This window comes from Schistocerca gregaria, chromosome 2 (assembly GCF_023897955.1).
Source record: "Schistocerca gregaria isolate iqSchGreg1 chromosome 2, iqSchGreg1.2, whole genome shotgun sequence".
Lineage (NCBI taxonomy): Eukaryota > Metazoa > Arthropoda > Insecta > Orthoptera > Acrididae > Schistocerca > Schistocerca gregaria.
In genome coordinates this window covers 610,450,480-610,473,720 of record NC_064921.1, presented here as the reverse complement: position 1 = coordinate 610,473,720, position 23,241 = coordinate 610,450,480, and the positions used below count along the sequence as shown (strand labels likewise).

Sequence of the window (23,241 nt, the reverse complement as noted above, 5' to 3'; positions counted from 1 at the left end):
TACACAGTGGTCATTAAAATAAAGCAAACACAAATTGCTTTCACTAGGACCTTAGTGACACACTAGTTTAGGATATATCCATCATCCACTACTCCAAGAACTAAGAATAGGTGAGCCATTTTATAACACATTTCTTTCTACAAGTTCAAAGCAGCCTGTCCATTTTTTCATATTTTTGTTTTTAGGAATGAAATTTGCTTGATGTAAAGTGGGAGAGATTACTTCCAAAGAATCATGCCATTCTGTTAGTGTGAATGGATACTCCAATGAGAATGAAAGAAAATACAGAACTGAAATTAATAAATAAATTTGTTCAGTAATCTAGGAATATTTTATTCAAGAGATTATAACATTACAGTCATGTATTAAAAATAAATGTGCAACCACATATGCAATTTTTTATAGTAAAAACTATTCTCTGTTAAGATAAAAGATATTGTGAACACTTCTGCACAATAAATATTTATGTACTGAATTAAAGTTGTGAAGGTACTAAAACTCGTACACTATATGCATGTTACACAAGACACAAGTTGATACACATATTCCATTGAATGTTAAATAATTATTCACAACCTGTAAAACAGGTGTTATATTTACGACTTAATTTTCCAGATATAGCCACAATTTGAGGCTTTACATGTGCAAGGAATGTGGCTAAAATATTTCTCACACCATAGCTATCTTAATAAGTACTGCGGGTCTTCATACAATATGACAAGAGGTTTCCATAATGGCTCCACAACTACTGGTAGAGTTTTAATGCATATTTCATTTTGCAAACTATAACTGAACTAAAATGTTTATATTATTTGTAGTAATATAACATTTCTGTGTAAAATACATTTATGCTAGGCACATTAAGAACTATTGATGTCATAATGCTGATTATATACTGCCAACATCTGTTTCAATCACTGTCATTATACTAGTGGACAAAATAGAGGTGATGTACTGATGTCCAATTTTCCCAAAACTTTTTGTTGGCCGCATTTGAGTCTATCAAGGTGACGTAAAATGGTTTCATTAATTCTTAAAAAGGCACTCAACCTAGTATTCATCAGCTTCATCAACCTCTCCATCTGCTGAATCTACTCCCACTTCTTCATAATCCTTTTCTAAGGCTGCAAGATCTTCTCTTGCCTCACTAAATTCTCCTTCCTCCATTCCTTCTCCAACATACCAATGCACAAATGCTCGTTTTGCATACATGAGATCAAACTTATGATCCAGTCTTGCCCAAGCCTCTGCAATGGCAGTTGTGTTGGACAACATACAGACAGCTCGCTGAACTTTTGCAAGATCACCTCCAGGTACTACAGTCGGTGGTTGGTAGTTAATTCCAACCTGTTACCAGAAAAATAAAAAATGGTTAGGATACCTCAAACAAATAACTTTTTTACATAAAAGTATTTGTAAACTCTGAAGCCATTTTGACTATTTTTCGACTATGACTGTCTCAAGAAATATGTAAAGGTCTTTTTAAATTATGGCTACTAGTCACAAACATTGTCAACTATTACTTATTTATTTAGTAACATGTTTCAATCGTTAAACCTCATCTTCAGGCTAAATAGCATTACAAAAACAACTTTACAGTTTTTGTATGGCCATTTAGCTTGAAGATGAGGTTTAAATAGCATTACAAAAACAACTTTACAGTTTTTGTAATGCCATTTAGCTTGAAGATGAGGTTTAACCCTCTAAACATGTCGCTAAATAAATAAGTAATACAATACTTGACAAAGTTTGTGACTGGTAGTGGTAATTTTAAAAAACCTTTACATATTTGTAAAATCTTCAGAGGTATGTAGAAAAATTGATAAATCAAAGCTTAACGTAAGGTTCACAATTATAATAACATTAATGCTGCTTTCCCTTCTCACATTCACTTCTCACTTGGTCCCTGGCCACCAAAATCTGCAGTCTCATGATTTACCCTCAAGCTCTTAGGTACATTTAACTTTTTGCCTCTTTTTTCTTTCTTTTTATGTTCTCTATATTTCTTTGTTCCTTGTATAAGTTTTAGTTTTGTGCTACATTTATTATAATAGTATTCAGTTATCTACTCTTGTATATTCCCAACAGCTGCTATGGATAGATATGTCTGTCATCAGCCAAGAAAATGCTATTAGGATGCTTCCTGGTTGATTAAAAGTGTTCCCTGAAGTGGCAGTTGAATCCAGTACTTGGTTTAAGGCTTGGTGCTGGTGCACAGCTTCATTAGGTAGATTCATATGTAAATCTATTGCTACTTCCTAAAATGTAAGTGGTCTGGTCTAATGTAAGAGTGGGTCTGAATTTCCAAGGTAAACAATTTAATGAATCTTTATTTTTAAAAGAATCTTCAGTGTTCTTTTTAGTTTTCTCCTTTTCCTTTTGTGCAGCTGTTGCTCAAATAATTATGATGCTTTTTAATTTGCCAAATAAAATTTGAAACTGAAATGAAAAGAGCAACATATACCTCTTTGAAATCTATTATCCTTTAATAATAATAATAATAATAATAATAATAATAATAATAAGAGAGAGAGAGAGAGAGAGAGAGAGAGAGAGAGAGAATTATCTCTGGAAAAAGGTTTTCAGTTGAACTGTGCTTTTTACTTCTTTTTTTGAAAAAAAATCTACTACAACAGTATCCTCTGATCACTTACTCACCTTGAAACCCGTAGGACACCAGTCAACAAACTGTATTGTACGCTTTGTCTTTATGGTCGCAATAGCAGCGTTTACATCTTTTGGCACCACATCACCTCTGCAAGGAAATACAGATTTTAAAGAAACTCTCATTGCAAAAATAATTGAAAATTGAGGCAAAGTGTTTACAGAAGAATGAAAGCATTGCACAGAAAAAAAGTTCGTTTTGTTGTGTAAACACTTAGATTACATCTTGAAAGAAATAAAGCAATTAATGAAATAAAATAACATTATTAAAAAGAAGCAAGGTAGCACAGCATTGTGCTCACAGCATCAGTTTTTGGGAGATGTGTTGTTTAAGTCCCAATGTTACCATCCTGGTTTGGGCTACAATGGCTTACCTAGACTGCTTATGGTGACAGTCAGAATGATTCCTTTGAAAAGGGCATGGTCAGGTTTGTTTCCCAGTCTTGTCGCACATGAATTTGTTTTCAATCTTTAATTACTTCAGTGGTAATGGGGTGTTAAACCACAATCTTCCTGCATTATATTAATCTTGTGAGTGATGGATAGAATACTCGCAGCTTTCCCAGCTTTAAAGTTGTTTTTGAGTAGACATGGATGCCGGTTATTGTTTGTTGGATTAAAATAAATAGTTAATGTATGAACAATGTGAAAAAGGTTTATTGACTTGCAAATTTAATGTTTTATAACTATTTATAATAGTTACTTAATTTTTCAACTGGTAGCAACATACTCGAATTAATACGGAACTGTTCAGGCAACAATTACAGGTATCATTTGCAGGATATGCACATAGTATGAGACTAAGAATGACAAGAAGAATAATTTTATTTCATTTCTTAGCTGCAAGACTGGGATGCAGTAATGGAGTTCCTTTTTATCTCTCTATATTTTTAATGTTAACCATGAATGGGTGTGTCATCCCACAGATAGATGTCAACTGGATACTTTACTAGTGTTCTATATTCTCAGGATTTACAGCATCAGACCAATGACCTTGCTGTTTGGTCTCTTCCCCCAAAAACAACCCAATTTACAGCATCTCCTACATCCCCACAATCCATTCTAACCTGAACACAGTTTAATACTATGTGCTCTCCCAGTATTTACCCTCATTTTACATTCCTGATCACATTTCCAGTTCCTTTCTTAATTTTGTGTATGTATTCATCTTTCATCTCTATTTTGCTTTCTACAATAGTTTTCAGATAACTCTGTGTTCTGCAAATACGTAGAGATTAAAGATTCATGTTTTATTGGCACTGAGGTCATTAGAGGTGGAGAACAAGTTTGGACTGAATGATAATGAGGAAGGAAATCAGCAGCGTACTTTTCAAACCTACTATTATAACATTAATAATAATAATTTTATTATCATTTGGTCATTGCACACACAGAAAATGTCACACACACAGTTGACAATCTTTTCTGACAATGGGATAAATGTATTAACAGTTATGACAATTACTTTTGAAATAATAAGCAGTTTACTTACTTTTTTCCATCTGTCTCATTTTTAATTGTCTGCCCTTTATACATTCATTTTTTCCTGATGCTTATTGAATCCTATGAGCTTTGTCTCTAAAGTGATTGATGATGTTTCTTATCAAACAAAATGAATACTAATCAGGCTATGACTTATTTTGAATAATGGTTCTTTGTATGCTGTACATCATACCTGGGTTTTCCTCTTTACTATATTATTAAGTTTGCACCATGTCCACAATTACCTCCACACCCTATCTTCTCCTTGTTTTCCATTTTATGAATGATGGAAATATGCTTACCTGTACAACATACAGCAGGCCATATACTTTCCATGGCGTGGATCACATTTTACCATCTGATTTGCTGGTTCAAAGCATGCATTCGTGATCTCAGCTACTGTCAACTGCTCATGATATGCTTTTTCTGCAGATATCACTGGTGCATACCTAGAATAATACAGGTAAGGAAAGCAATAACAAACAAATCATAATATATGTAACTATAAAAGATGTAAATAATTGAGTTTGTGTAAGCAAAATCAAACAATGGACAATACAGTATGAAATATTGACAGTATTATGAAATATACCTCACCTGTCTTTCAATAACATCTTTACCTCGGTACTTCCGCCTTGACTGACTTCTCTGCCCAAATTCTTTGCCTTTACAAATGTCTGCTTGTGTCTGTGTATGTGCGGATGGATATGTGTGTGTGTGTGTGAGTGTACACCTGACCTTTTTTCCCCCTAAGGTAAGTCTTTCCACTCCTGGGATTGGAATGACTCCTTACCCTCTCCCTTAAACCCACATCCTTTCGTCTTTCCCTCTTTCCTGAAGAAGCAACCGTTGGTTGCGAAAGCTTGAATTTTGTGTGTGTGTCTGTGTTCATGTGTCTATCGACCTGCCAGTGCTTTTGTTTGGTAAGTCACATCATCTTGTGTGTGTGTGTGTGTGTGTGTGTGTGTGTGTGTGTGTGTGTGTGTGTGTGTGAGAGAGAGAGAGAGAGAGAGAGAGAGAGAGAGAGAGAGAGAGCTGCGTTTGCATGAACGTGTGTGTGTATGTTCTCTATTTCAGAAGAAGGGCTTCTGATTGAAAGATTATGTGCTTACTAGTCTTTTTGTTATGTCTGTTTGCAATTCAGCATCTCTGCTATATGGTGAGCAGCAGTCTATCCTTTTCATAATATTGTCTGTTTGTGGAAGAATTTGATATACAATTTTTGTATGGGAACCTATCTGGATATTTTAAGAAAATATTTTTGGGGTTTGTCAAAGCAATAAAAATAATGTTTTCATGTTTGTATTACTATATCTTACTAAAAAAATCTGTGATAATTTAGAAATTAAATATCTTCTGTCTTCTGCAGAGCTTTTAGGGGGTAAGATGGGCCATTCACTGAATATACACTTTCATGTGTAATGGGTGAATCAGTAATATTGTGTCTTTAAATGTATGCCAGAAGAGGCAAATGAGGTAGTTAAGCATTTGGTCTACTGCAAAGTGATTATCCACAACACAGTCACTACCTCTACTGCTGTCTCCTCTCTCCACATGTCCATGCAGCTGCATCCACAGTTACAAGTTGACTTATATTGCTCAAACAGTTACACATTGTTACATTTCCATACACTGTTTGTACTCACACAAGCTAAATTTATCAAGATAGAATTAGTATGAGACACCTACTTATGAAAAGATTCTGCCTGCACAGTTGTGTTATATATCTGTGTATCTCCTACTGTCGCCTTAATACATGACCACACTGGTATCTATAAAAGAATAATAGTTCTCTATGTCTAAATCAATAACAGCTAGTTTCTGAACATTGTTACTTCATTTGAAGCTAACATGACTCTTCAAGTCCATAATTATATTATTTGTTGAATGAGTGGCCCATAAAGCTAAAAGGCAAAATAAACATTACATTTTTCTTCTTCTGTGTTGTGACTTTATTTAATTATTTATTAGCGTGTACTTTGTTAACTTACACTTTGTGTAAGCAATCACTGGATTTTGTGACTTATGGTTTGTGTGAAACCTTAATTTCATTTACCTGGTCATTTGTTGTTGAGCTGTTTTTAATAATGATACTGATTGTTTGATTTTTTCCTAGAGTGTTTTACATTTGATCTCCATCCCTACTTTGCAAACCACTGTGACGTGCACGATAGGAATACTTCTCATCATTCCATGTATTACCATATCTTTCCATTCTATTTGGATATGGAGCATGCGAAGAAAGACTGCTTAATGGCCTCTGAGCATAATGTGATTAGTATAATGTTGCCTTCTAGTCGCTATGGAGCAATACATTCGAGGCTGTATTATACCTGTAATTCTCCACAGCTTATTAGTATGTAGTAAATTTATTTTGCTTTTTTAAAGTTGGAAGGATTTTGCGATGTCACTAGTAGTTGAGTTTTGACTAGAACCTGTCTTCTGAGACACATAGAGCCCTCCGTTGCTGGTACTAGATAAAGACAAAACAGTGTTGTAGGAATATGTTCAAGAAATAGTTAAATTTTTCATATAAACTATTTACTATGTAAATCTCTTTCCAATACCCTTCCCTACACTGCAAATCAGTCATTCTCTGTGATTTGGTTATATAAACCTAGGATTTCCTTTTTATGATCTGGCTTTATTTGGTTGGATCGTTTTATTGTCAACATTTGACCATTTTGATCTTCATTAATTGTACATTATTTACTGGCATTGTGGCTCAGTCAAATATTGATTTTCGTTTTTTAATAGTTCATGTAAAATAAATTTACTGGAATTTATCAAAGAGTGTAGGTTTGGTGAGGCTATACAAACAAATTATGAGGCTTGTAACATCACTATTGCATCTTTTGCATACAGTGAATGAATGAATGAGGGAAAATACACTCCTGGAAATGGAAAAAAGAACACATTGACACCGGTGTGTCAGACCTACCATACTTGCTCCGGACACTGCGAGAGGGCTGTACAAGCAATGATCACACGCACGGCACAGCGGACACACCAGGAACCGCGGTGTTGGCCGTCGAATGGCGCTAGCTGCGCAGCATTTGTGCACCGCCGCCGTCAGTGTCAGCCAGTTTGCCGTGGCATACGGAGCTCCATCGCAGTCTTTAACACTGGTAGCATGACGCAACAGCGTGGATGTGAACCGTATGTGCAGTTGACGGACTTTGAGCGAGGGCGTATAGTGGGCATGCGGGAGGCCGGGTGGACATACCGCCGAATTGCTCAACACGTGGGGCGTGAGGTCTCCACAGTACATCGATGTTGTCGCCAGTGGTCGGCGGAAGGTGCACGTGCCCGTCGACCTTGGACCGGATTGCAGCAACGCACGGATGCACGCCAAGACCGTAGGAACCTACGCAGTGCCGTAGGGGACCGCACCGCCACTTCCCAGCAAATTAGGGATACTGTTGCTCCTGAGGTATCGGCGAGGACCATTCGCAACCGTCTCCATGAAGCTGGGCTACGGTCCCGCACACCGTTAGGCCATCTTCCGCTCACGCCCCAACATCGTGCACCCCGCCTCCAGTGGTGTCGCGACAGGCGTGAATGGAGGGACAAATGGAGACGTGTCGTTTTCAGCTTCTGCCTTGGTGCCATGATGGTCGTATGCATGTTTGGCGCCGTGCAGGTGAGAGCCACAATCAGGACTGCATACGAACGAGGCACACAGGGCCAACACCCGGCATCATGGTGTGGGGAGCGATCTCCTACACTGGCCGTACACCTCTGGTGATCGTCGAGGGGACACTGAATAGTGCATGGTACATCCAAACCGTCATCGAACCCATCGTTCAACCATTCCTAGACCGGCAAGGGAACTTGCTGTTCCAACAGGACAATGCACGTCCGCATGTATCCCGTGCCACCCAACGTGCTCTAGAAGGTGTAAGTCAACTACCCTGGCCAGCAAGATCTCCGGATCTGTCTCCCATTGAGCATGTTTGGGACTGGATGAAGTGTCATCTCACGCGGTCTGCACGTCCACCACGAACGCTGGTCCAACTGAGGCGCCAGGTGGAAATGGCATGGCAAGCCATTCCACAGGACTACATCCAGCATCTCTACGATCGTCTCCATGGGAGAATAGCAGCCTGCATTGCTGCGAAAGGTGGATATACACTGTACTAGTGCCGACATTGTGCATGCTCTGTTGCTTGTGTCTATGTGCCTGTGGTTCTGTCAGTGTGATCATGTGATGTATCTGACCCCAGGAATGTGTCAATAAAATTTCCCCTTCCTGGGACAATGAATTCACAGTGTTCTTATTTCAATTTCCAGGAGTGTATATGGAACATAATTTTTTTTAGACTGGGGTGAATCTGCTTCTTCACAAATATTGTTTCTATATGTTACCATTGTAACAAATTATGCAGTAAAATATATTGGAACAGTTGATAAAAGGAACAAGTAGAATCCATTATATCTCATTTATTTCCATGTTGAACAAATACCAGTTTTTGCAGAATCAACCATAAAAAATCATCACAGATTTCTCTTAAAATATATGCAAAGAATAAATTAATAGCTTGTGGGCAAGAAAAATGATAATACAAGGGTTGTTTTTTAAGTAAGGGCCGTTCGTGCATATAGTCCTGTAGTTCGTGCGGACGCCGCAACAAGCCACCGCGCCACTTGCTAGCATCCTTCCCATTCACACTGATGCAAGTTGCAGCTCTGTAGCTGACGTCTATGCATCGCTGTGCTACTTTATAATGTTTATGATTATTGAATCGCCCGCCACGTGTGAGATATGTTGAGTGACACGTTTTTTTATCACGAGAAACCTATCAGCTGTAGAAATTCATCGTCAATTAACAGAAGTTTATGGCTTGAATGCAATGAGTGACGGTAAAGTGCGTCAAAGGGTTAGAGATTTTAAAAATGGCCATCAAAACGTCCATGATGAAGAACGCTCAGGCTGGCCCTCTGTGATCACTGATGGTTTGGTGGCTGCAGTTGAAACAAAGATTCGTGAGGACAGAAGATTCACAATTTTCACTCTTTCTTTGGAATTTACACAAGTTTCAAGATCGGTTTTGTACAAAATTGGGTCTGGAAACTTAAACTTTAAGAAACTGTGTTCTCGGTGGGTACCAAGACTCCTCACAGAGGATCACAAAGGGAAGAGATTTGCCACTTCATTGGACTTTTTGATTCGTTACAAGATGAAACATGGGTATCCCATATCACTCCCGAAAGCAAGCGACTATCGATGGAATATTGACACACAATCTCACCCATCAAGGTCAAAGCCACACAGATGCTGTCAAAGTGCAAGATAATGGCAACTGTGTTCTGGGACCGGTGCGGTGTTTTGCTAGTGGACTTTATGCCACGAGGAACGACAGTCAACTCAGATGCCTACTATGCAACTCTAAAGAAGCTTTGCAGAGCAATTCAAAACAAAAGGCACGGCACACTGACAAAACGAGTTTTGATCCTGCACGATAACGCTAGGCCCCACACCTCTCAAAAGACTAGGGATCTGATTGATTCTTTTGGCTGGGAAGTTTTGGACCATGCACCATACAGCCCCGACCTTGCTCCTAGCGATTTTCTTCTTTTCCGGTACCTGAAACAGCATCTTGGCAGGCAGCGCCTGAATGACGACGATGAAGTGAAAGCGGCCGTGAACTCTTGGCTGTCGGAGAAGGTGACCGAATTCTTTGTAGAGGGAATTAAAAACTTAGTTGTACGGTATGACAAGTGCTTAAATAAACAAGGCAACTATGTAGAAAAATAGGTAAAAGTGTGTAGAATCAGAAAATAAAAGTTTTTTTTACAAAAGTATTTGTATCTTTTTTTAAAAAATGAAAACGGCCCTTACTTAAAGAACAACCCTTGTATGATTGAAAATTTTTGTTCAAAAGGGAACTGCTCATACTGCTTTCTTACATATGCATGAAATTCAATTCAATTTTTATTATGACATAATATGCCATATACAATCAAAGAAGCTTCTGGAGATACGTGGACGATACCTTCTTTGTCTGGCCGCATGGACATGATGCTCTTAACAGATTTTTGGACTACTTCAACTGTCTTCATCCCCGTATCAAATTTACTATGGAGGTTGAAAATGATGGGATGCTTCCTTTTATAGACGTAATGGTTTATAAAAAACCAGATGGAACTTTGGGACACAGTGTTCACTGAAAGCCGACACACACAGATTGGTCTCTGCATGCTAAGAGTTGTCATCCACCACACCAACGTAGTGCCATTCTTAGGACTTTGGTACGGAGAGCATATGCCATTTCTGACGCAGACAGCTTAACCCAAGAACTTGAGCATTTGATGACTGTTTTTAAGGAAAATGGATACACCGAGAAGCAGATCCGTCGGGCTATGGAGTTTGGACCATCTCCGGAGGTGTACGGAGAGGAACATAGATCTGTGACCTTTCTCCCTTATGCTGGATGCTTAACATTTAAGATTAGACGAATTTTAAAGAATTTTAACATTAAGAGTGTGTTCCGTCCACCTTCTAAGATTAGGGCTCTGCTCGGCTCTGTGAAGGATGATTTGGGGCTTAGGAAACCCGGGGTGTATAAAATTCCGTGTCAATGTGGGAAAGCTTACGTTGGCCATTCTATTCGCACAGTGCGTGACAGGTGTGTGGAACATCATAGTCATACAAGGCTACAACAGCTGGAAAAATCGGTGGTAGCAGAACACTGCCTAAATTGAGGGACACAAAATGAAATTTGAGGAAACTGTTGTGGTTGCCAATGTTTCTGGTTTTTGGAACAGTGTCTATAAAGAGGTGGTTGAAATTAGGTTGGCTGATAATTTAATCAACAGAGCCAATGGGTTTCCTCTTAGCAAAATGTGGAATCCTGTATTATCTCGCATCAAAACTGAACGTTCTTTGGTGCAACCTTGATTGCGATATATCGTTGCCAGCAGTGTTTTACTAAGGGTGGCACCACCTCTCTGTTTTGGAAGGCAGAAACTGTGATCAGCGGCACATGCGCCGTGTACTGAACGGTGGTCTATACAGGACGTTGATTTGCTACCTGGCGTCAGTTCGCAGTGGGACTCATCAGCAAAAGCAGCATTTTCCTGAAGATGGCGACCAGTTGGATTGCCGGGATATTGAGTCAAGTTGATTTTAGGATCCGGCAGCAAGCCCGAAGAGACTTTCATGACTTATTACACTGGGAAAGCCTACGTAATCACAGGTCATGATTTACTGTGTCGAAGGCTTTGAACAGGTCACAAAAGATGCCTGACATACACATTCTATCATCAAGATATCTGCTGGCTAATTCATTTATTGCATGGATTGTGCTACGGCCGTTTCTGAAACCATATTGATTGCCTAAGATAATGCTGTTAGGTGAATTGTGATTTTCGATCTGATCACATGCAGCTCTTTCAAATATTTTTGAGAAAATTGGTAACAGTGAGATTGTCCTATAGTTTCCCAATTCATCTTGTTTGTCTTTTTTATGTATGGGCTGAACTTCTGCATATTTTAATCGATCTGGGAAATATCTCTCACCAAAAAATTGGTTGATTATGAAATAGAGTGGATATGCAATACTGTGACGGACAATTTTTATTATTTCAGTGGGGACCTCATCCCACCCCGCAGATTTTGAATTTTTTAGGGACATTATGATTTTGAAGACATCTGAGATGGAAACATGAGAAAACTTAAAACATGGGCAGTTGCTGTCTGTCATAAGGGGCTTTGTTTTTGGTGGTGAACAGTCACCAAATTTGTTACAGTTTATGAAAAAGTCATTGAATGATTCACAAATGGCACTGGGTTCTGTAACAGCTCTACCATTTATCACTATTTTAGAAGGGCATTTTCTCTCTGCCTCACTGCCAATTAATTTCGCTAGCATTTTGCCAGCGTATGACTTGCGAGCGTTATTATAAGGTAGTCCATGTTTCATAAACAAATCTCTTGCATCAGGAAGATCAAAAAATGTTACATTTTGTTGGAATTTGCATATTTTGTAGAACTGTCTGTTTACTTTTGCAAGCTCCAGATTTACAATGGAATTGTCTTGCAGGTCGTATCTGTGAGGCAAGCTAGTAACTATGATGTTCGGAACGTTCAGATCAACTAATGTAATTTTTAAACACTGGGTCGCATGTTTACCCTCATTTCTGTATACATTATTACTTCCACCCATGATTACGACAGCATCATTCTTAGATAGCTCATTAAGTGAGTTGCTGCTCTTAATTATTTCAGTCAAAGGAGCACTGGGTTTCATCATACCTGTTGCCATGAATAACATACTGTACCTTCATTTATTTTTTCGGCAATTTTCTTGGTGTGGCTATCACCAAGTACAACAACTCATTGTTTGATGTTCACTGGTTTATTTTTCGTATTAGATGTTTTCTTGACTGTGCACTCGATTGGAAGTTTTGTCACTGATTTTTGTTCGTCATTGTCCATTGTCCTATCACAATCCTTTTTTTTTTTTTTTTTTTTTTTTGCGCATGCCACCTTTTTTGCATAGAACGTCGGTTAACAACACAACAAGAATGGTTAACAACACAACAAGAAAGTCCATTGATAAAGAAGCAATTGAGATACAAAGGGAAATATGCTAGTCCACTGTTGTCCACTTCCAGTTTGGGCATTCCAACCAAAGCTCTTCACTGTTGCAGATTATAATCTACAAATTAGGAGCCACAGTGAAAAGTGTAAGCTATGGAGTTCTTCCTTGTATGGCATGTGGTATTGTTTTCATAACTTCAAAAATGATCCTTTAATTATATAAAATCTGTATCCCCACATCCCCAAAGAGAATGTCAATCCCTGACATTGAGAAACAATCAGATATGGGCTGAAACTGCGCAGGCCCTAATCTGCCATGGTTTAGTAACCATCTCACGCAAGACTGTTTGAACTTGGCAGGCTAATTTGCCATGGATTGCAAGAGGGACATCAATGAAAGTAAAACAAAGATAATGAAATGTAGTCAATTTAAATCAAACAATGCTGAGGGAATTAGATTAGGAATGCTATTTTGGCACAAAATATGAGGGTTGGAACTTAAATAGTGGCAACTATTTATTCACAACCAATGCAAAAGAGTTACATGTTTGCACCTGTTACTGTCCTTCAAAGTAGTCACCAGCATTGTGGCTGAACCCATTGCCAGCAATGTGGAAGGTGTAGTATACTGTTAGAAGAGCCTGTTCCGTTGCTGGTGTGAATGGAGTTGTCTAAAGTAATGGTGATTCACATGTACGACTACCATGGTGTTATCCTTACGCATCATGTTCCTCCATGACAGACCATCAGTGCACAGAACTACTGTTCATTTTTGGAGAATCACATGCAAGCACCCATCATTTTACATGACAATGCGCAGACACATACAGTGCTAGCTGTGGCTGCTCTGTTCTGTTGATGGGACTGGGAAGTACTGTACCATCTACCATACTCCCTGGACTTAAGTCCTTGTGACTTTTATTTGATTCCGAAGATGAAGGAACCACTTCGTGGCATTCGACAGGCAGTAGACCACTCCATTCACATCATCAACAGAACAACCTTCCAAATTGTTGGCAATGAGTTCTACACGATGCTAGTGACTACTTTGAAGGATAGTAACAGTTGCAACATGTAACTCTTTTGTATTGGTTGTGAATATATACTTGCCACTATTTAAGTTCCAACCCTCATAGATGATGATGACTGAATTAGGAAAGAAATAAAATTTGTATTGATAACGGCAAGAAAAGAATTTCTGAAAAAGAGGAATTTAACATATAATATAATTTTAAGTGTAAAGAAGTCTTTTCTGAAGGCTTTTTTCTGGAAGCCTTGTATGTTACTGAAGCAAGGATGATAGGCAATCCAGACAAGAAGAGAACAGATGTTTTTGAAATTTTGTGTTTTAGAAGAATGCTGGATATTAGATAGGTAGATCAACAGCAAGTGAGGTGGCACTCAATTGAATTGGGGAAGAAAGATATTTATTGTACAACTTTTCTAAAAGGAGGGATCAGTCTACAGGGCATATCCTGAAGCATCATGGAATGGTCAATTTGGTAATGGAGGGAACTGTGTGGTGTAAAAATTGTACAAGAAGATCTAGGCTTGAACACAGTAAGTACGTTCAAACAAATGTAGGCATAGCGTATTGATACTGAACTCCAGTGGAAGCAGAGGAAAAATATACTAGTATAGTTTGATTTTTAGTTTTTCAAATGTCATCTAGGAAATGATGTAAGCTCCTTTATGATAGCAAACTGTCCACCAGAGTAAGCAACAGTTTGGGGGAAGGGAAAAAAATGGGAGATCAATCAGCGCTAGACTTAAGGAACATTCTAGAATGTATGAAGAAACTGCAAAAATCCAACTGTACATTTTGATAGAATTGGTTAGAAGTAAGAGATAGACACAGCAAATTTGTTGAAATCCTATATGCATGGCAAAGAGGACAGATACTTTTGGGGCATGAAGTCTAGAAATAAAAAATTAAAAAAATATCATAAGGGCCATCATGAATAGCTACGCTACTCCAAGGTCAAGCAGATCACTCACTCACTGCTACTGGCTACTATAACAACAACTGAAGGTGAAGCTTGTTGAGCCCCTGTCTTCAGTGTTTAGTCAATTATTAATACTTCAGTACTACTCCATGGCTATATGCTAGTAGTAAAACATTGTCTTCAAATTTTGTTAGGATACGGGGGGGGGGGGGGGGGGGGGGGGGGGGGACTTTTGGTGACACTTATTCCCTATGCTCTGTAGAGAATCATACTCCACTGTCATTACAGTGTAGATGTCAGCTTATACGAGGGTTGACTGAAAAGTACTGCCTCTACCTTTGTAATTCTTCAACAGTTAGTAGCATTGGTATGTGGCAGGTATTGCCTTGTTCCGTAGCCTCTTCTCTACAGCTCCAGTTGTCAGGAAGCCTTAGCATTGAACAGTTGTTTTGTTACAGTGTGAAGTATGGAACCCTGCACAAACGGTCGGCCAGTACGATTTAAGCAACTTGCAGTCATTGAATTCTTGAGAGCAGAAGGTGTCATCCCAAAGGAGATTCATCAGAGAATGGAAACAGTTTATGGTGATTGTGCCGATGTGACCACAGTGTGTTTTTGGGCGAGTAATTCAAAGATGTTGAGGCAGGAACACCTGACCTGCATGACAAACAAAGAGTTGGATGTCCTGTGACAGCAGCCACCTAGTTTCACAAGCAAAATATTGACAGATTGATTCAGGATGTTTGTCATATCACTCAGAGAGAAATTGCAAGCACAATCAGCATTTCACAAGAGCATGTGTGTCACACCATTGCTTTGCTTGGCTATCAGAAGATCTGTGCACAATGGGTACCCCAGATGCTGACTCCTGAAATGAAAGTGCACAGACTTGAAATTTGCCAGGAACTCCTCTTGCATTACGAGAATGAAGGTGATGCATTTCTCCAGGAGATGAAACACCATTACAATCCGGAGACGAAACTTCAGTCTATGGAATATCAACACAAAGACTCACCTAAGAAAAAGAAATATAAGACGCAGTCCTCAGCTGGAAAAATTATGGCCACAGTGTTCTGGGACACAGATGGTGTTATCCATGTTGATTTCCTTGATCATGGAACAACAATAAATTCAGAGCGTTACATCATGATGCTGCAAACTCTGAAACGATGGCTAACGAGGGACCAAAAGGAAAAGGGAAATGTTTCCTTGCAGCATGACAATTCCAAACCACACATTCCATGTGCCACCACAGCAGAACTTCAGAAACTGAATCTCACCAACATATGGCATCCTCCATACAGTCCAGATTTAGCACCATCTGACTTCCATCTGTTCCTAATAATGAATGATGATCTACGGGGACATCATTCGGCTTCTGATGAAGATGTTGAAAGAACTGTGAGACTGTGGTTGCAGAAACAGAGTGTTGACTTCTTCCGTGACAGCTTCAGAAAACTTGTTCATCGTTAGCAGAAATCTATCAAATTGGCTGGTGAGTATGGGGAAAAATGAATATTGGTAATTAAAGATCATATTTAAGGATTATTTCTGTGTTTGATTTATTAAAATGGTCCCATCCAAACCCAATTAACAAAGGCGCAGGCATTAATTTTCATTCAACCCTCATACGTTTAAATTTACAACAAAAGATTCCAATGAAGTATTTAGAATTATCATGTAATATCTTATGTGGGTGATGTGAGATCTCAATGTATTTAGAATTATTGATTAATTTATTCATTTGTTTCAAATTCTTGGCTTGATAGTACAACGGAATGCAGTAATAACGTGCCTGAAACTGTGTAACACAATTAATTGGGCTTGAAGGTCGAAACCTCCGAATGAGGCATAAGTGTATCTTTCTGTGTAATAATGTAATTCGGGGCTGTTGTTTGTTGGCCCAGGCTTAATATATCTTGCATAAAACTAAACTTTAAGTATTTTTTTATATCCACTGTCTACATATATCTATGAGCAAAAGTTAAGAAAAATGGTAGCAGCATTGTACTATGTATATGATTCATACTAAATAACTTTGATATACTTACGTTGCTAACGGAAAGTGTATGCGAGGATATGGCACAAGGTTTGTCTGGAATTCAGTTAAGTCAACATTAAGAGCACCATCAAATCTGAGAGATGCTGTTATAGAAGAAACAATTTGTCCAATAAGGCGATTTAGATTAGTGTAGGTTGGTCTCTCAATATCCAGATTCCGTCTACAGATGTCATAAATGGCTTCATTGTCTACCATAAATGCACAGTCTGAATGCTCGAGAGTCGTGTGAGTTGTCAGTATGGAATTGTATGGTTCCACAACAGCAGTTGATACCTAAAACAACACACAGGAAACTATTCCAGTTTACAGACAAGTCATTTACATTAATTTTATGTAGAATGTTTAAACAACAAGAGGTACCAGAGCAAAAAATAAAAAAAAATAAATAAAAAGAAATAAAAAAATAAAAATAAAAAAATAAAAAGAAGGAGAGAGAGAGAGAGAGAGATTTGTTACAAAGACTTGCCACACAGTTTTTCCAGTTGTACAGAACTTATTTTCGTATAGCTACATTAAACATTCAGCGTACTGCTTGTTTTACTAGATAAGCTCTGTCTAGGACATCTGTGATTAATCAGGATCCTCAGGCACAGCTTTTATGTATTAGCTCTTCATGAAGTGCTAATGAAGTGCATCATAGATAACTTAGATAGGGTTCAGCCAGCAGAACAAACAATACTTCAATAGAATATCAGCAGCAAGGTTTACAATTCTGGTTCATTCTTTGCTCAAGTACGGAATGCAGTCATTTAAGTGATAGTGAAAGAATAGTGTTGGTAGGATGCAAGATACAAAGAAGTTTTATTAATATACTTGTTACGTGTGCATCAAAAGATAAATGACCATGAGAATCAAAATGTATTTGTAATCAGTTTCAAACTGTCTTGAATGAATGCTTCAGAAATGGGTCACATGATATTTGCAGATCTTAGTGTGACAACCAAAAAATGGACCAATTACTAATGGGGCTGGCACGTATGGTGAAGTATAAGCAATCTAAATGAAGAATCACTTTGGGATTTTTGAAAGTAGCCAATAAATTTTGAAAAGTATGTCTCTTAAGGGTGCCTTCAAGTAACATATGAAGCAAAGATTGATCAGTACTTAAAAAGCTATTCTCAAAGCAACAACAGTAACAGAAGTGGGATATTTTAAAAGGAATGGAAAGGATAGCAAATTAATATTTAGGCATGAGAAAGAACAATGAGATTCAATTAAAAATTGTAGTAATAAAAAGAAAGTCTTGTACAAAATGGTTGTCAATGAAGAGTTCAGGCAGCCAAGTTGTAATTCACAAGAGGAAACGATGGAGTCTCATGACTACAATACATAAAGAATGAGAGAATCAGAAAAAGATTCAAAGTGCATGATATTCTGAAGGCAGTTGAAAAATACTGAAATAAATGGATAAGCAACATGCAATGGTTGGATGACAGCAGGTTCCACAGTACTGTTGTAATCTATTAGCCTGCAGGGAAACCAAGTGATGGGTAGCCAACCACAACATAGGTGCAACAGTAAGGGCCATAATAAGTATTACTGCCTAATGCTTGGGGAAGAAGGAGGAAAATAAAAATAAAAAGAAAAACGAATCTCAAATTCTGCTTCATCTAACATTTGTCAACTTTGAAAAGACATTTAATTCACTTAGTCACATTGCAATCATAAAAGCCCTGGCAGAACATGGGGTAGAACAAACTTACATTAAGATCACCCAAGACATCTACAGCACATTAGCAGCATTTGTCACCACTGACAGGACCCACTGAGGAATTTTCTCTGAAAGAGGCACAAGGCAAGTAGACCCAGTATCATCAAAACTGTTTATAGCTGTGCTGGAAATTGCAACATCAAATGGAAATAAATAAGAATCAGAATTTGTGAAAAGCAGATAAACTAATCACACTTTATAGATAATTTTGTGTTCATAGCTAATGACTTAGAGGAACTACTATTTCTGGTTTGCAATCTTTCATAAAATGTGGAGAAAATGGACTCATGATAAAAGACAAAAAAAAAAACGAAACTGTAAGTCAGCTTATAATGGACATACTGGAGCCAGTTGATGAATGTGTATATGGTATACCTTACACAGCTATTGAACAATAGAGGTAGCTTAATGTCTGTATAAAACCAGAAGAAATTTGATCATCTTCAAGACCAAATGCCAATAAATGTGGAAAATAAGATTTCTCAACCATGCCTGCAAAACTTGAACACTAAGTCAGTTCTCAACAGGTAATTTGATTGCTACAGGATCCACAACCATGATGTAGCAGACATGTGTATTTAACAGGTTAAAGTTTCATTTAGAAATGGCTACACAACAAAAACATTGTATAACACAAAATAAATATAAAATGGAAATAAACAAGAACCAGGTGCACAAAACTTACTTCTTTCAAGAAGATCGCAATAGATAAGTTATGAATTGTGCATAGTGGTATGGAAAGATTGATAATAGGCCTAACTAAAATAGATCACTAAATAGCTGATGATATTCATGCAATAATACCAGTCGATGGTGTACTGCAGTAATTCAGGAACCGAATGGAAATAGCCTGGACATATGGCAAGAAGAATTAATAGGAGGTGGATGAGAGCAGTCGGTGAGTGGAATCTAGGAGAGCAGAACTATTTGCAAAGAAGGCCTCCAGACACTGAAAAAGACATAAATAGTGTGAACTTCAATGACCTACCACTCAACTTGAGGAGGCTTAATCTCTTCAGTGGTTGAAAATAGATGTATTAAAAAATAAAATAAAAAATAAGAAAGTGATGCAGCATGGGCTTTTGCTCTAATCCACGATGAAATTTGCAATGGTTGAATAGAAAATTGTACCTTCTAATTCAAGTTTCTGTTAATAAACAAGGAAACAACATTAAATTTATACAGTATGAAGTCCCAAGATTCATGAACAATTGTTCATTTACAGTACAATTTCTGTCCTTTGCTGTAGGATCTATCTATCTTTGAACAATGGCATGTATTCATGCATGATGAGTGTGCCACATAAATTGTAATGTACTGCATCCAGTGAATATGGCAGATTAGAGAAAACTTATCATGCAAGTTTTGTTATCTCAGCACTGGTATTGGATTGTTTTTCAGAAGCAGCAGAACTGTGGGCAGATAAACTCTGTGAAGAAATTATTTAAATTTTGCCATTGTGCTAATGTTGTCAGGGAACTGATTTTTACTCCATTCTGAAAAAGAGGCATCAGGATCACAAAAGACAATTATCACAATTTTGTCTTGAGGTTGCAAAGTTTAGGATCTTTCTTCTTCAACAACATAATGTTGACTAATTTTTCAATCAGGTTCAAAGAAACAAGTCTTACATCTTACCTCCTATCATAATATTTAAACAGAGTCCCTCTCATTTTAATCTGATGCAGTACAAAAATATCACATGCTGATATTCACAAACAGTCTGAGAGGAAGTTTGAACATCAAGTGTATAGTGATACTTGTTATATCATAATATTTTATGAGATAAAAACAAAAGCAAGTATTAGTGACGACTCTTTTTACTTTTCAAAAGTATGATTTCTTCATCTGTATGCAACAAATGTAAAATATATATGGGAGAGATATCAGACAAACAAAAGAAACATCATTGTCAACATATGATGGGACTGAAGCAAAATGACAAGAAAGACAGAAATGATTTTCTAGTAATTCGAAACAAATTTTAGAAGATACTAATAAAGAAGGACTTTATTCACAGTTATGATACACACAATTATAAGAATATAGCATCTTTTTATGCATTAAATAGTGCAGCAAACATACAGCAGCCATCAGAAATTACTCCGCATTTCCGATACTTACATCATTTGATTATTTTTAAGTTTCATAAATTATAAAGTAAGATGTACCTGTGGTGCTGGGTATATGGAGAATTCCAGTTTGCTCTTCTTTCCATAGTCAACAGAGAGTCTCTCCATAAGAAGAGATGTAAATCCTGAACCTGTTCCTCCACCAAAACTGTGGAAAACAAGGAAACCTTGCAAGCCTGTGCACTGATCTGAAAGCTTACGCACACGATCAAGAACAATATCAACAAGTTCCTTGCCAATGGTATAATGTCCACGTGCATAGTTATTTGCAGCATCTTCCTTTCCAGTAATTAATTGTTCAGGGTGAAAAAGTTGACGATATGTTCCTGTGCGAACTTCATCTGAAAATTGCAAGAAAATGTATCCCATAATCAAATGTTATGAATTGAAACCATATATTTTCTAATCTGAATTATTTATACCATATCCATATATTTTTAGATTAAACGTGTGAACATACCAACAACAGTAGGTTCCAAATCTACAAAAACAGCACGTGGAACATGCTTTCCAGCTCCAGTTTCACTGAAGAAAGTGTTGAATGAATCATCCCCAGAGCCCAGTGTCTTGTCAGATGGCATCTGCCCATCTGGTTGTATTCCATGTTCAAGGCAATACAGTTCCCAACATGCATTGCCAATCTGAACTCCTGCCTGCCCTATGTGGATTGAGATACACTCCCTCTGAAAGGTAATAATGAAATGCTCAGATAAACAGTTGTTTGACACAGAATCACAGTTTAGTGTTATTCATGTTTTCCATTCATAAAATTCCAATTACTGCAAAGGTGTTGACTATTTTCATAGGTTAGAGACTACAAAGGTTACATTTCTTATCAAAATTACATGGGAGCAGAAGAAAAAATGCACTTGACAACAATAAAAACTAGAACATGAGTACAACAGCATTACAAGCTTAGAGGCAAGCAATATCACTAATGTCACTGAATTTAGGCTCTCTGTGAAAGGTCAGTTCTTTTAGTAATTTCAATTTGCTGACAGACTGACAATCTAGCTAAGAGGTTAGCTCATCACCTGACAAGTCAGTTTATTGGTCATTTATTACTAATTTTTAAGAGTTCTTCAGCTGAATAAAATTCATTGTACTTGTGGGGACTTCATCAGTGACAGCAGGAATTATAAATTTTGTAATAATCTTTGGTATGATATGCATTTAGCACTCCTTCAGGGAGGAATATCTTTGACTCTCTAGCTCTCCTTAGTCACTGTGAACAATTGTTTTGTATTCACATGATCTTTCTGTATGCATTATTATTCATAATAAAATTTGTGTTAACTTCAGATGCTGGCTTCCAGCTTCATTCCACAAGCCACTCACATCAGAATTCCTACAATGGTACCCACACAATGAACAGCAACAACTATTTCAACATAACAAGGATACTTTGTGACATAGTGTTAGCACTGGCAATGGAGTCATTACATGATCACTGCCTTTTTGAGCAATTTGAACAGAATGGTGACTTTGAAAGTGATTCACATAGTGTTCTCTTCCATCCTGAGCAGCCTATGAAAGTGACATTCTGCTGTCTGTCACCATTGACAACAACAGTGGCGAATGTGTACACAAACAATGTGTAATGCGTTTCAACCTCTACAGTGATTTTAATGATGAGACAAATCTAGCATCATATCAACAAGACAATGTTCAGGCAACTAGTTCATGTCTGCATGATATCATCACAAGTGATTTTATCATCAATGTTCAGCACCCCAAGCATTCAATCATTGTCGTGGTGTATTATGTATCTCAAGTCAGTGCACTATTGATTAAGCTCAGATATGATGATCTCACCAAAGCTCAATAGCATGATCCACAAATCTGAAAACTTCTACAAGGTACTATCACTGGACGAAATTGAAGCAGTGCACCATCCCTGGCTCCTGCACACAAGTCTGGAGCGTCATACTGTAACCCCAGCTCCATCCATTATTTCTGCTAACTATGAGGAAGCCTGTCATCAGTAGCTTACACCAACAGCCACACCTGGGGTGTGCCACACTACTAAGCTTGCAAAGAACCAATTTATCTGGACTGATGTGAAGTGATACTGCAAACTATAGACTCAAGCCTGCATGGCTTGCCAGCACGCCAACACACACATTCAAATCTCAGGAAGTATAAAACACCAAAACTCTGGTTACAACATGAAACCTTGATTTGGCCAGCCTGCTACATGAGTCAGAAGGTTACATGTATATTCTTTCTGCAATCAATTGTGTCACTTGCTGGGCTGAGGAGGCAACTTTGCTGGACATTATGGTGGAAATTACGGTGACAGCATTTGTAAAATTGTGGGCATTGCATTTCATCAGCCCAGTGTCCATCACTACTAACCAGGGTTGCCAATTCAAATCCATATTGTTCTCTGGGCTATGGAACATCTGTAGCATTCAGCACTAATGCACCACAGCCTAACATATGCAGAGCAACAGATTTGTGGAATGCTGGCATCGAATAATCGAGGCTACACTTATGTGCTCCGAGAGCCAATGGACAGAGTCCTCACATTGGGTACTACTGGATGTTTGTTCCACATTTAAAGAAGACCTCCAAGCTTAATTAGCAAAGATATTATACAGCAAGCCACTCAACCTACCAGCACATTTCATCTCTCTAGTATAGTCACTGGCCACTACATTGCTACCAGCCATAGTCCGGAGAGTGAAACCACCTCA

The 23,241-nt window shown here is 37.9% G+C and overlaps 1 protein-coding gene across 2 annotated transcripts in view; it reads right to left on the bottom strand.

Moving 5' to 3' along the window:
- Nucleotides 1-308: 308 nt before the first annotated feature.
- Nucleotides 309-23,241, bottom strand: part of LOC126334586 (tubulin alpha-1C chain) — a 120,562-nt gene continuing 97,629 nt past the window's right edge. For both annotated transcript variants that reach the window (XM_049996977.1, XM_049996975.1), the window contains 6 exons: nucleotides 21,003-21,225; nucleotides 20,582-20,883; nucleotides 16,689-16,972; nucleotides 4,449-4,595; nucleotides 2,659-2,755; nucleotides 309-1,347 (listed from right to left, as the gene is read on the bottom strand). In XM_049996977.1, the coding sequence (XP_049852934.1) occupies nucleotides 1,051-1,347; nucleotides 2,659-2,755; nucleotides 4,449-4,595; nucleotides 16,689-16,972; nucleotides 20,582-20,883; nucleotides 21,003-21,225 (1,350 nt within the window). In that variant the 3' untranslated portion in view covers nucleotides 309-1,050. The remainder of the gene's footprint in view (nucleotides 1,348-2,658; nucleotides 2,756-4,448; nucleotides 4,596-16,688; nucleotides 16,973-20,581; nucleotides 20,884-21,002; nucleotides 21,226-23,241) is intronic.